Below are 15,157 nucleotides of genomic sequence, written 5' to 3'. Positions count from 1 at the left end.
TCTCCTCTACCACTGAAAGCCAGTTAAGCAATGCTGCTAAGCCAGCGTACTACAGCAGTATTTTTCCAGTAACTAGTTTAGCATTCTTTTTCTACAATAAACTATGGATGTCGCTGCGAATACTGGTATTTGGTTCTAGAGCTTTAAGAACTCACCTCAATCACTGCACCAATGCCAGCTGGGATCAGTACCAATAAACTTGTTTGTTCATCCAAAAGGAAAAGAAATATTACCACAGTACTAAAGCACCGCCAAAGCACTAAATAGAAAAAATGAAAACAAAAGGCTTATTAATATTTAAACGAACAGCTGAGATGACAGAACACTGTTGGCCTAGTTACTATAATTCTGTCTTACGCAGTTTAAGCATGAACTTCTATAAACATCTTGATGTATCAAGTAGTCCTAGAAATAGCCAGTGATCTATATACCTCCAGGCAAATAAGGTACAAAAACATTTTATGAAATCCTTATCACAAAAGATGCAAGGAAGTCAGAATATTTAAGGAAGTCTTCTGTACTGCAGCAGTTCAGCAATGTATGAGTACTATTATGAACTACATTAATGATTCTTGTCTCAAGGAAGCCTAAAGGCTGTGAGGTAATACAATGTCAGTCTTTGAAACTCATGCAACTAATTTAATGTTTGTAAATGTTAAGTATATTTTAGGGTTATTTTTCAGGTTTTATAAAGCCTTAGATGCTTGTAAGTGTCTTCTAAGTAATTCTTAGATTCGAATAACCATCGCCCCAAGCAGGGACAGAAAGAGGGAAGAGCTATACAACACACTCAGACAACGACAATTACACTGTACCATTCCAGAGCAATTGCTGGTTGCACTTCTCCCTCAGGGAAAGAAGGAGATACAGGCAGAAAGGTGACTAAGGCTTGCTAAAGAGATGATGGGAACCGTTAATTACTGGAGGCTGAAGATTGATACTTCGAAAGTAAGGTTAGAAAACCCTTTGTCACTCAGTCTTTCCAATTTGATTTTATTCATTTTTAAACTGGCAATTAATTCTCAATTCTGAAATTCCATGGACTATTTTGAATTTTTACTTTTTGGTGTATATATGCCAACAGCAGTATAAATGGCTTACAAGATCAAAGGCACCCTGATAAAGATGATAAAACAGATTCTCCACATGAGAAAAACACTCTGCTGTTCATCGTAATTCAGAACGCCTGATTTTGTTCCTGGTATTGATACATTCCTCACATGTTTTAATCAACCTGTAAATATGATAGAATTAGGGATAGTCTCAGAGGTCAAGTGACTCCAGGTTTATAGTCAGAATGGAAAAACCTATTAGAAAAAACAAGCAGTAAGCATTAGCACAATAAACAAGGCTGGGGACTGGTGTGTTAAAACTCAAGCATCCAGGGCTGGCTACTACCTTCATTTGTCTCTAGGAAGGCTTGACAAGATGTCAGACTGCTATGTTTCTCTCATCTTTCCTACATCCAAGCCAACTCAACCCTCCCATGCTCTTCCCCCCATCCCACCACAGGAGCTTCTACTGCTCCTGTTCACATCAAAGCCCAAATCAAATAAAGGCATTACACTACAGTGTTTCGCCCCCCAACTATTTTGGAACCTGTAGCTACCTACAAGGAACACGTGGGACTCACAGGACAACATTACCCATGATAACACATTCTCTCCACCCATGGGGTTTTTTCTGGTCCTCATTCTTTTCTCAAATATTTTTCTTTTCCTTCAGCAAGGGAAGTATGGTAATTGACTTAATACTAAACTAATTCTCAACTACAAGACAGTCAAACCTCGGAAGTGACAAGTGCTGAAAAGCAAGTGATACTTGAGCACAATGCTAATGAAGTTGGAACCAGCCTGTTAGCTGCCTTCTTTTCATAGACAAAAACATCTCATTTTGCCATCTTGGTCAAAGTGTCAACTCAGAGTAATATTGAAAACACACAGTATATGTTACGCAGCACATGCACAAGACTGCATTTTGGTCCATACCTGCTTTTGTAGACATCCCAATCATACTCCTTTTTTTCTTCCAAAAACTGATGTCATTTTTGAATGCAAGGAAATCAAAGAGAAGCTGCAAATAGCAAAACACACACTCATTTGCTTGAAACATGCACCAATTAGAGACTGCCAGCTGAACTGTTAAAAATGCATTTAAGATGGAATTAAAGAAAAACCTGTTTTAGAAGCTTCAGAAATAAAAATTAAGTATCACAAATAAAAGCTAAAAACTGTTTTAGAAGCCCAGGCTCTAAAAGCAGTGCAAAACAACAGGATGAATTCCAAATACTTCTACTACTACAATGCTGCACATTGCAGTGTCCTGTAAAGAAAGTTAGTGACCCAATACAGGGTAACACATGGTAGAGGATGAAGAATGAGGACCCTGAGGAATTACTCACCTCCTTGACAGACCAGGGAAAGCCACAATTAATTAGATTCAAAGTCCTTTGTATTGGTTTGATAGTCAATTTAGGCTTGGCTAGTACTAAAGTTTTTAAAAAATCCTGCAATACAGCAAGTCAGCTTTCATCTCTGTTTCATCACTAACAAGTTGACCTAAACTTCAGGGACATTTTAGCATTAAATTTATTTGTAGTGAGTAATTTTTTCAGTATTTTCATTCAATATATTTTCCAGTATTTCCTTTAAGCATTCACTGTCTTAAAAAAAGCAGCACAAATTCAAGAACCCCTTGCGTCAGAGAATTTTAATGGATATATTTTTTTAATTTCGGCAAATGGTGCACAAAAGAAAAAAGTATCAGAAGAGCTAGTCCCAGTCTACAGATAATCTTACAACCTGATAAACAGAATGGAAAAAAAAAAGAAAAAAGAGTATGACTGGGAAGTATGACTTCCCATGACTGGGAAGTCTATGGCTTTCCAACAAAATTAATTGTACGTAATATAAGTATAAAGAAACATAATATGCCCAGCAAGTTCTTATCTCTCCCAGAATACGGAAATTGTATTGAATGCAATCATAGATGATAAAAATGTTCACAGTAGAACAGTACAGTCTAAAAAAATTGTTCATTAAAACAAAAAAATCATATATAAACCAAGACATACACAATGCTAAGAGAGGGACACAACAACAACAAATAACCATGACTAGAGCCACAAGCTCTGCACTTTACAGCAACAATTTTTTGAAGCAATTTAGATCAGTTGATCTAAATTTCTCCAGGGATCAGAAGTCAGAGACTCAAACCCTACTATTGGTGCCACAGCTATACAACAAAAATTAAACTCATGTTGACAGGCATATTAATTCTAGGGGCTTTGGTTCAACTACAACTAAAAAAAAAAGCAATAATGAAGTTAAATGTTTTATATTTCAGTCAAGACTGTTAGTTTCTATCTAGTTATCTCAGATTTTTGTTTTCTTTGAGATTTTTATATTAACTCTGTATTGGAAATACAGCTGACTTGTACCAGAAAACAATTCCATTGCCCTATTGAAACTACTATTTCCAAGAACAGTTCTTAATAAATGAAAGAGTTGAAATTCAGTCACGTGTGTCTCCCCCCCACCTTTTTAATTACATATACTCTAATTCCTAAACCCCAAAGTTTCTCCACTTACATGGAACGCTGCTACGAAGAACGTCAAAGCCAGGAAGTACAGGTTAGTATCAACAAAAATTCCTTTTACTTCATCTGCATCCTTTTCTGAAAACCCTAAGAGAAAGAACATGTAATTATGCAGGAAGTATTAGACATTGTGAAATTCACATTGCTGTTATGCTAGAGTCCAGTATGAAAGCAATCTTCTGTCACCTGCACACGTTTTGTCGAGAAATCATAAACCTGAAACACGATGGTAGCTTTATTGCTAAAACCCAAGTCTACCTATATTTTGGCAAGTTAAGGCTTGCCTTAAACAAAACCCATCAGTTGCAAGCAGACTGATATGCCTTTAACATGTTGTTCAGCTTAGGTTGTAGTTACACACCAGAGACACAAATGGCGAGACACAGGAAGTCATTCTGGCCCGAGTAGGAAGAAAAAGGATTATTCAACTTGGCCTCTGAACTTATTTGATCTGTAAGAAAAGGGAGCTTCACATTGAAAACTGAAAAATGAGAAAAGGACTACACTATTGAGGGTTGGTTTGTTGGGTTTTTTTTTGGCCCAAAGTCATTAAAAATAAAAAACATACCAAATTGTTGGAGGGAGTACACAGCATCTTGCATGTGGATCCAAAATCGGAGCTTTCCAAGAGATATTTTGTCATACGAAACTGTAAGAGGTAGCTCTGTTGTTGAACGATTTATAACCTGTATTTCACAAAAATACAGTTTCTTTTAATAGCAGGAAAATTGCAAAAATTATTTCCATTCTTTTTTTTTTAAATAAACGAAAATGATTATATGACATTATGATTTAATCACACAATTTTAAGAGGTCAGTTTGTTTTTTGAAAGGGAATAAGATCTTAGACTTCTAGACTATGCTTGAAGTCTGTGGGGATTTATCCCAAGAAATGCTAAATTAGCAGTTTGTTCTGTTCAAGTTCTCAGTCTCACTGTTACTGTATACAGATGCCTCTGAGATAGTCACATAAAGTTCCTTCTGCTGGTCTCGGCTCAAGTGGGAAAAGCGTGCTTAAGGTAATTCTCTCTTTTGACAGTTCTCTGAATATATATGCTGAGATTACCTAAACTAGAAGATTAAAAATAATTGAAAAAAATCAATATCAAAGGCCACAGTCAGAACTAAATTGAGGCTGTTTTTGAGAAAAATTAAAGTTACAACACCTCATATCAAAACAAAATGTGGGGCAGCAAGATGATGCAAACTACCCTGCCTGCAAAATTTGGGATATGGGGTGTGACAGAAATCTTCCTGCTCCATGAGAAATAAAATTCAGCTAATCCTCCTATACCATCTACACTTTAGTTGTGATGAGAACTACCTGGGGCCCCCTTAAGCTGGGGAAAAAAAAAAAGCCTTAAATTGCCTCAGCTCCTCCTGCATGATAGTTGACTCTCTCTCAAATAGGTTTAAAAAAAAAAGAAAAAAACCATTGTCCTCATAGACATCAGAATTCTCCACAGCTACCCAGGTACAAGTTCAGGCAGTATGATTCAAACCTTCAAGAATAGCTCAAGACTACAGATAGGCAGGCACCCTGAATGGCAACAGTTCAACATCTATTGCTCTCAGCTCCTAATTACTATCCAATCGTAATTCCCATCTCAGAACTGCTACTCTACACTGTATCTGTTCCTACAGCAATTAGTTAGCTGACACCTATCCGAGATGAATGGGCTTCTGATTCTCATGTTACATGGTTTTAGCCTCCCCACGCGTCAGTCAGATGTGAACTGGGGATTCTGTTCATTCTCCCATTCACTCTTTCCTCCACTGAGTACAAACAATTCTCAACTTCACCACTCTCCCAAGACCCTATAAGCTCTTCAGACAGTGGCAGAACATGCATGCATGTATGGGAAAGAGAAGCTGAGAAAGTTTTATAAATACAGCAGGGAGAAAGCTTGAGAAACTGGAAGGGTGCCAGGGATCTCTGAACTGTCTCGAAAAAGAAACAAACAAACAAAAAACCAGGGTGAAACCAAAGTGGTTACAGCTGACAGTAGAGAATGCTGGCAAGATTCTACAGCTGTTTACCAAAAGCTACATAAACATCTTCCAGGCTTCTTCTCCTTTTTAAAGGATGGCTGTAATCCATCAATTCCCATTCCAATTTCTCAAGTCTATCAAAGATAGCATCAACATTTCTGGGAGAAAAGGAAAAGAAATTTTACCTGTGCAGGACATACAGGAAACAAAAATGTTGCAAATGCACGGGTAAGTAACACTCAGCAAATGCACTTTACACAGACAAAGCACTACTAAGGAGTTAGGGGTAGCATAGCAAGGAAATCAGATTATAATACAAGACAGAGATAGGAATTCCTCAACAGCAAAAGCAAATTAAATGAAGATACAAAGACTAGAAGAATGAACTCTTCCTTAATGAACAATTAGAAGTCCACAAGCGCTGCCTCACAACCTAGTTCAGTGTGATGGTTGTTAAGCTTTTGAAAACTAGAAGTTACCAAACCTCTGCAATACAACCTAGCACTCTGTCAGCACTACAACACAGTGTGTAAACAAAGCAAGTTCAGCAGTATGAATTTTAAAGCTTTCTCTTTATTAAATCAGAATCCTGTGCAATCCCCAAACCCCCAGCACTGGCAAGAAAATTTAAGAACACAAGGAACACATAACATCTAGACTACAGCGCTTACCACAGAAGACCTATTTCTGGGTCAAAACAACAGTCAGTTCAAAATCTACAGAGTGTAGCACAAGCAGGGAAAACGCATCTTCAGCTCCATGACTTCAGGTTGGGCATACCAAACAGACAGCTTCCATACCCTTATTTTCAGTCAAACGCCAACCGCGCTCCACAAAAGCTCTATCACCTTTTTCCCTTATTCCTTCCTGCTCTTCACTTGCCCCTTGTTATCTCACATACTATTAGACCACTCTTTCTGCAAGGCTTGCAAGCAGTTTGGCAAGTCACTACTGAAGAGTCACATAAGCCAGTGCTGAAGGGCAAGTTTGCTAGTTTTGATGGAATAGCCTTTGCAGCACTTCTCAGGATCCTTATCAACTTTAAAGCTGTGAGTTACAATAGCATTAACCGTGACATGTATGACAACTGCAGGAATGTTATTAATAAAGTGAGAATGCTGAGTTTATTTGTAAACAGGGTACATGACCAGTTAGAAGCTCATATGAATGTATTGAACTGAATGAGCTGTAAGAAACTTAAAACAAAGGACAATGACCACTGATAAAGACATCATAAAAGTGTATCTAAAGAAATACTGGACAAAACTATCTGCTACCAAGAGTTGTAACAAATGCTGAGGAGTTTATTTTGCTGAACAAGCTTTGTGGGGGAAGGATACAAGTTTTTAAAGAAGATTCTCCCCAACACTAAGTAACAAAATTCTTTGTCTGAGCTAAAGTTAATGAATTGCAAAGATGATTTAGAAGGTCTATCGAAAAGTTTAGATCCACCAAGACTTTCATCTAGAAGATGCTGAATCCAGACATACTCATTTAACAGTTTTGAGACACTCCAAGACTTTAGCTCTCAGAAACTCTGACAGCTAAATTCCAGCCAGTGCAACTGAAAAGAACTGTAGGGCTTAACTAAGAGCTGCTAAGATGAACATAGTTTAGATGCCACGTGCAACTTGTACCAAAGGAACTGCATGATTTCCCACAAGAGAAGAGTTGTGCAAAAACTGAATGCAGAAAATTCTGTTTAAATGTATGAAAACACCTTTATCGTAACTGCAGGGGTGACTGAACTCTAGAACAGGCTGCCCAGAGAGGCTATGGCATCTCCATCGTTGGATATATCCAAAAGCCAACCGGAGAGAATCCTGAGCAATCCACTCTAGGTAACCCTACTCTGAGCACGGGCGTTGGACTAGCAACCTCCAGAGATCTCATCCTTCTGTAACTCCATTATTGATGTTTCTAAGCCCTGATTTGTTTCAGTGCACAAAATCATTAGATGTACTGCAACACCAAATTTTCAGGTGCTCAGGTTACTCTAACATGATAGAGAGCACCACCAGAAAATTTAACCACAAGTGAATTTTTTGGAGATAAGAGAACAACTGCTGACTTATCTCAGCATAGCTCCAGTATCAGCTGTGTTCAGTATGGTCACTTCCCTAGAAGGTATCAGAAGCAGCTCTGGGATGTCAATACAACTTCTTCAGCTTAGGGAGTCAAATTGCTCATAAAACTCCTCCCACCAGAGCTGCTGCTGCAGTGATGTCCTCCATATCCACCCAAAAGGCAGAAGCAATGGAGTCCACGCATCTTTTGGTGGAATAGGAGGGAGTGCTTGGTAAAGAATTCTGCTAGATGGGAGTCTCAAAACCCAGATCCAGCCCCTCCAGTTACCACAGTTGACCACATTAAGTTAAAGTCATTGATAGAGTCCCTTTGTGAATTTGTACTTTTTCATTACAGCAAACAACCTATGACAAAATCGTAATTAAAACAACATTGAAGATTACTGTTAAAACTGGTAAATATAATTAAAGGTATTCTATTACTCACCATCAAATCTTTCACTCTGTTGCTTAGCTGATCAATAAATAATATTGGAAGGTAATGCACTGTCTTCCCCAACTGAACCCTAGGATGTTTAAACATGGATTTTATGACTATAGTAATCTAAAAAGAAAACTACTTTTATTCAAATTAGCACTCATTCATCACTTTCAAATGTACCCATGTAGATATTTCCCACCATCTTTTCAGGCACATTTTCCTTTAACACCCAGCAAGAAAGAAGCAGCTAGCCTAGAGTCTTTCACTGAGAGATGTCTGTATAAAAGATTATGCATGTCACACTTCTCTTCAGTTGGTTTTTACTTTTCCATAGAAAGACAGAATAAGCAAAAAAAAAAATAATGAAAGACACGTGACATTGGCTGTGATGATGCCGAAGTTGTTGCATGACCAAGGGTAGAGAAAATTAAAAGTTCGAAGAGAAATGTGCTGAAGTTTACTGCCATGTATTTCTATCCTTTGTCTCAAGTATCCCTCTCCTACTGCAACAGTGACAACCCTCCACCATCTCCCCCACTCCTCTGCACCCTCAGTGACATCTCTCAGGTCAGCAACAGCACATGCTCTAGCTAGCATGGGACTATGAACACGATGGCTGGTATGCATGCCAGAAGGCTCGATACTACCAGGGAGAGTGAACGAGGAGCAGAAACCTTCTCTGTCCTCTCCTCAACAGAAGCACTTGTTTGGGTTGCTCTACCACCTCACCAACCTGCATGAAACCAATAGAAACTTACCAGCCTTTGAGCCCTCTACATAACTGACTACTGGAACGTTATTTAGCAAATTGTGACCTATACACAATTGCTTTGCCAATACCTTAGGAAAGGATTTAGCCTAATGCCCTAAGAGACAAGTTCTTGAAGTTCTTCATTAGAAAGGCAGTTACCTCCCCTGTGATGTTCTCAGTAAACATCTATGGAACTAGCGTAACAGAGCTTTTTAAAGCCTGAAAGTTGAATTCCAGCTGCTGACAAAAGAAAGAAGTCTCTATGCATGCTAAGAAAGACTGCATACTAAATACAGAAGGGGCAACAGTAATACAGAAAAGTGCTAAACTGAGGCTCAGAAATAGTGCTTGGTTATTTAACTGAAGAGGTTTAGACTTCTATACAGTAACTACAATTAAAGCTACTGCTAGTGGAATTGCAGCAGGCTATTTCATATCCAAACTATTTCCTGTATAATGCAATGACAGAACAGCACTGATGTATATCTAAACATGACCAGAAAAAGTATCCTCGTTCATCAACCCCAGCCCAAACCCTTCTTGTTCTGGGCCTATCTTATGAGTTACTAAGTTTATCTATTCTGGCTGGGAAGCTATCCCAGAACCCCAGGGTCTGCTGATTAAGCAACTATCTCTGGATTTAACAGGATACTTGCAGAGAAAGGCATTAACAAACAGCAGCACAAGCCAATACAGCACTATCTTTATGGTTAATGCTGGAAGTAATTTAAGCAAGCAGTGAACAGAAGCTACTGCCTGCATTTAGTGGCCTAAAAACCTATCCCCGCTTTTCAGTACTTTCTTGAGAAAGTGACATAATGTAGAAACACACATTGTCAAAGTAAAATCAAGTCAATCGTATCGTAAAGGGAGAAAAAAAGACGCCACAGGAGATCAGCTGTGCCTCTTCAGCAATTGCAGTTTGCACAGATAACTTGCAGTTGAAGGATAACTGGAAAGGTCAAGGGACAGTAATTGCTTTAAAGGCCAGAAGTATGATTTGAGAACAAGGGGGTATGAAGTCTGCTGTAGCATTTTAGTTGTGTCTTTGTAGTTCTGCTTTGTCTTACTATGATAACTCCATACAAAAAAGTATTCTAAACTCTGAGCTGCCCAGAAACGAGGCATCTCCAATAAGGTTTTCTTGTATGCAGTATCTTACTAATTGTCAGTACTGAAACGCAAGCATTAAGACTATCTATTCTTGTCCCCTAAGCGGCAATTTAAATGTAAAATACTAAAGGAGGCCAGGGAGGATTTTTGAAGAAATGTGCAGTAAGTTTATAAATAACAAATCTAGTAAAGCTAAGTCATTGACTTACATCTTCATGTAACGGTGAACATCAGCAGGGAGGGATGATCCATCAAACACAAAATGTTCCACCATGACATTTAAGGTTAATCTTGACCTCCAGTGAGAGACAGGTTCGTCTAGAGCGTTGGTCTGTTTTTCTGCTTCAATTTGCTTTAAAAATACAATAAACATACATATTGCTAAATGATACAAAACTCTGAAGAGGGTAATACTCTAACTTGCAGAAACTATGGAGTCATTAACTATACCACAAAACAGAAGCCCACTAAGAAACACTTTACCTTAATTTTGACCAGGTCAAGTATTTTGCTCAAATATGACAGAATGGATTATAAAGGCCCACCATAATCTGACACTGAAAAACTTCAGTGCCCATTTATAGCCTTGTTCATCAAGAATGAATTTTCAGCTAATTAATCTTCATATGTTAGGAATGTGGATACTAGTCAGAGAAAGTCACTTTGAAATAAGGACTGTAGCGTAATCAGATGTTACTTCAAAACAGTCAGAAGGATGTGGGTGATCAACCATATGAACTTTGGGGACTAAAAAGATCAGACCATTTGTTTTGAACTTCTGAGCTTCCAAATGCTGCATAAAGCAGTGCTGAAACCGAGTACGACTTTAGCCTTCAGTAGATGGATGCTAAAGGGTGTTCTATTTGCTTTTCTTTGGGTGAACACCACCTGTTCTGACTTTTAGCGTTGGACTCTAGCCTCAACTCATTTTCAACTTTATCCTGACAGGATTTAGAAACAGCACTGCTGGCTACAGGTGTATTTCAGATTCCAAAGAAGAACAGAGTGAAATTCTCAAGCTCCACTTAATACAAGGTACAACAGCCACTCACAAGTATTTCATTACATAACGCTACATTTCTTCCCCTGCTGAGTAATCACAGCATTTGTCAAATGATACTATCTTATTCTCTTGAACTGAAGTGCAAAGTAAGAATGTCCTAAAAGAAAAGAAGCAATTTAACATTGGTCACTCACCAATGTCAAAATCAAGTTCATATCTGTTTTATAAAAGCAAAGCGCATTATGTCACATCAATCCAATTCACTATAGCAAGCAGCATCATGCTGTTACAGAACAATACGCTATTTCTACCAAAAGCAATGAATCCTTAAAGAAGTAATTAAAGTTAACTAGAGAAGTGTTTTGATAGCAGCCAGTGTCATAGAGCGCTCTACGTCTGCTGTGCTGAGTGGTCTACTATTAGAGCACAAGCTGATAATCAAGAAGAGGGGGTTTAATTTTTTTTCCCCCTAGTATCATCATTAGCGTAAAGATGCAAGCACAGCGGATGCTAACACTAGAAGTGTCTACAAAATAAATTACTTTTTTTTTTTTTTTTTCAGTTGTTCATCTATAGATGGAAAAACCACCTACCTGTGTGGCTGATTCTCCAGTGAGCAAATTAATCTCTTCTGGTTTAGGGACCATGTACGTGGTCAGAGGGCTCACCACATGCACCTGCTTACCGTCATGCCAAGGCAAAACGCCAGCATGATGAAGAAATATATACGCATATAATGTGCCATTATTTCGGGTTTTCTTTGGTACAGAGACATTCACTGTCCTAAAATACAAAATAAATACATTATGAGATGGCATAGCACATGCTGAAATACTTAGCTATACATATAAGGATCACTGAAGATGTTCTGGGAGCAAGCTCGAAAAAGCTGGGGACATTAGGGAAGAAAAAAAAAGGAAAAAAAAAAGACAAGACATTTAGGTTCCCTGGCACACAACAGTTAGTTCTGGCTAATATGTCCCAGTGAGCTGCGGCTGGATAGGATCAATTTATATACTCCAGTATGTATCATAATATTTGCATTTCCAAAGTTTTACTGTTATCTTAAGATACTTTAATCTTTGTCCAATTTGTCCTTTATTACCCTAGATAACACAGGACTGCATCATCAGTTCTTTTGCTGTTTTCCCCTGCCAAGAGGTCATAGGGCCAAAATTACCACAGCACTTGTAGAAAATAGCTTTCTGTTACTGAATATGTATCCCAGATTGTATACACGATAAAAAGTTTTAAAAGAAAATCATGAAGTTTTGCCAAGCGCTTTGCATTAACAAAATATCTTCTTAGCTGTGGCATGCCAAGCATAGAACTCGAGATTGACCACGAAGTCACTCCCCTCGTGTTAACCAGGAAATCACCCTACATGCAACCTTGTGTAATACCTCCTCTATTCCTGTAAATTTGCCCGGGTTATTTTTCTCTGAGTACTTCCAATGGCTTAGCAGACTCTGTCAGTAAAACAATTCCTATATTTTCAAGTCTGTCAGAGATGAAGTTTAAAATGACCTAACTGCAGACCAACGCATTCTTTAATTATAGAAAATGCAGAACGTGAAAGAACTTGGGAGACTCTACAAGAAGACAGTCAAGAATAAGGCGACTATTTTAAACAAAAAAAAGTAAGGCAGCAAATATGAAGCACAAAACAAGCAGTTCTAATCATTTTAATTGTAGAGAGGCATACACAGAGCGCAATGTTACACTCAGAAATTTGTCTAAGGGCACAATTTTACTCCATCTTAGCACCCACATCCCTTCAGAAGATCGCAAAACTCTAAACTACCAGGAAAACAAGGTTTACTTTTACGATTATTAGCAAGTTCTATTCCAGGTCTGAAGCCATGGCTATTAAGAACATCATGTAACTAGCAGACTGGCTACACATGTTATTAGAGGAAAGTCTCAAGCATTTGCAGGCACTTTGACTTAGATTTTCACAACGGAAAGTAATTTTGACTATTATAAGCAAAGCACACTTTTGTAAAACATTTGGCCATATTGCTGAGAAGAGTATGCTGATCCAAACTGATCAATGCTTAAGCTTAGCGCACATCATACATACGTTACTGATCATGCACAGCTAGTGAGATGAACGTTTAGAGCGGTATCTGAAAATTACAACAGACAACACAGGACAGTGTTCAAGATTTGCAGAATCTACATGAGAGAAACAGGCATTCTGTATTTACTAGTATAGCCTTGTTTTGCAAGCTTTGCTTCCTGCAACTACAAGATGACTTCCAACGTCAAGAAAAGTTTGTCTAAGAGACTGTTTCTCAGTGCCAGGTGAATTTGACACAGCATTTCCATCAAGGCAGGCACTTTACCAATGTTTAATCCATGAAATATTCTAGAAGCCTTTAATTAAAGAAAAAAAATACTGTTTTTATTAACAGCGGCACTTTGTCCTCAACTCTAAGGCTGAAATCCAACTAATACCTTTACTACCTTAACACGGCAAACACGTTTATTACTTTTGAAGACAAGTGCGAACTGAATAGCCTGTACACAATGCAAAAATAGCTTTAACCCCCAAAGAACATAAGAACAACAACTCTACTCTTTCAACACAAGTATTATGAACAGCCTACCTTACCTTACTTCATGCGTACTACTAGTTAGGATACATACTTTGGAATTGAAGAACTCGTAGGTTGGGTACCTACCTTTCAAATTTGGACTCTATATCAAAATCCTCCACGTTCAAAACCAGATCTACGTTACTCTCGGCACCAATGCTTGACCGCGTGGTCGTATACACGCTTAACTGAAATCAAAACACAGCACAGAGAAATCAGGGTACGGAAACACCAAGCTCACGCCTAAGAGCACGGAGCTGTGTTTCAGCTTCCCCCCGTGGCAGGACGGTTATATACACTGGGGAACAAAAGACACCCCCCCAAACAAACAAACCCACCACACGCTTCCATCCCACCCTCCGCGGCCGCTATCCGCCTTCCACAGACCACCAGCCCCCCCCCCCTCTCCAAACCGCGGCATTACGAGATGAGGGAAGGGGGTGTGTGTGTTTGTGCGGGACCTGCGGGCAGGCCACGCGTGACCGCAGCCCTCAGCCAGCGCCGCCCTTCCCACACCCACCAGCGCGGCGCCGGGGGAGACGAGCCCGGGCCTGAGGAGCGGGCCCGGAGCCCTCGCCTCCCCTCAGCGGTGAGGGGACCGTTCCCGCCGTCGCCATCTCCTCAGACGCTGCTTCCCGCTCACCTGCAGCTTGGGCCTCCGCGACAGGTAGGGCCAGACGCACCCCGCCGCCGCCGCCGCCCCGCCGCCTCCTCCCGCCGCCGCCGCCGCCGGGCAGGGCCGTGTGTAGACGATACCGTACATCACCCAGCAGGTGTGCGCCACGTAGACGGCGAACACCCCCACCACCAGGCTGGTGAACGAGCTGCGGCTCAACATGGCGGCGCCCACCGCCGCCCCCCCCCCCGCTCAGGATCAACCGGGCCGCCCCCGCCCCGCCGCCGCCGCCGCCGCCGCTGCTGCTCGCGCATCCCACCGTCACGTCGCTCCGTCACTTCCGGCCTAGCGGGACGGGACGGCTTATGGGTGGGGGGGGGCGCGTCGCGGCGTGACGTCAGCGCGGAGGGGCGTGACGTGGGCGGGGGGGTGCGTCATGAGGCGAAGGCGGGGGGCGGTGGCTTGTCAGGGAAGGGAGGGCGAGGTGGCTTCGGTGCCTGCGGTATTAACGATGATGATAATTAAAAAATCCTTCAGCAGCCTAACCGGAAATTACCTGTGACGCAGCAAAGTGGTGATAGTGCTTCACTTTTCCCGCCGCCGCGCCTGCCACCGATGTGGACTTTCGCACCGCATCGTAACATCCACAGCTATCACCTGATCTCCCTTTCGAAACACAAGATCGGGCTTAAATATTTCATTTTGTTTATCGTTTCACATAGGTTCCCGGAATACAATCCAATCCTTTTGAGCTTCATTCATCAATATTTCACATTGTGCCTTTCAGTTCTGGCGCCTTGTACCGCGGGGCTGTACCGGGTGACGTGAGCAGGTTTTATTTTCCACCTGGCAGGGTTGACAGGATTTAACTTGTGACTCCTGCCTCCCCCTTGCTGGGAATTCCCTAGTGGGACACACCTTAGCTCTCGCTTGTGGCGTGGTGGGAAGTTTTCTGAGGGATGCCCCTGTAACCTTC

The 15,157-nt window shown here is 40.5% G+C and overlaps 1 protein-coding gene across 2 annotated transcripts in view; it reads right to left on the bottom strand.

Annotated features, from left to right (window-relative positions):
• The window catches only part of CLPTM1L (CLPTM1 like), a 28,057-nt gene extending 13,590 nt beyond the window's left edge, over positions 1 to 14,467 (bottom strand). The window contains exons 1-9 of one of the 2 annotated variants that reach the window (XR_007509813.1): positions 14,209 to 14,467; positions 13,653 to 13,753; positions 11,559 to 11,748; positions 10,172 to 10,314; positions 8,105 to 8,183; positions 4,167 to 4,284; positions 3,591 to 3,685; positions 1,989 to 2,073; positions 156 to 259 (exon numbers count right to left, since the gene is read on the bottom strand). Coding sequence is in view for 1 of the 2 variants with exons in the window: in XM_049830528.1 (XP_049686485.1) it covers positions 156 to 259; positions 1,989 to 2,073; positions 3,591 to 3,685; positions 4,167 to 4,284; positions 8,105 to 8,183; positions 10,172 to 10,314; positions 11,559 to 11,748; positions 13,653 to 13,753; positions 14,209 to 14,403 (1,110 nt within the window). In the remaining variant the exon portion in view is untranslated. The remainder of the gene's footprint in view (positions 1 to 155; positions 260 to 1,988; positions 2,074 to 3,590; positions 3,686 to 4,166; positions 4,285 to 8,104; positions 8,184 to 10,171; positions 10,315 to 11,558; positions 11,749 to 13,652; positions 13,754 to 14,208) is intronic. The other variant, XM_049830528.1, reaches the window with a different exon arrangement.
• Between the last annotated feature and the right edge of the window lie 690 nt (positions 14,468 to 15,157).

Source organism: Accipiter gentilis, chromosome 27 (genome assembly GCF_929443795.1).
Source record: "Accipiter gentilis chromosome 27, bAccGen1.1, whole genome shotgun sequence".
NCBI classification, from domain to species: Eukaryota; Metazoa; Chordata; class Aves; order Accipitriformes; family Accipitridae; genus Astur; species Astur gentilis.
The sequence above is the reverse complement of the archived record's forward strand: the minus strand, read 5'-3'. Positions and strand labels throughout refer to the sequence as shown.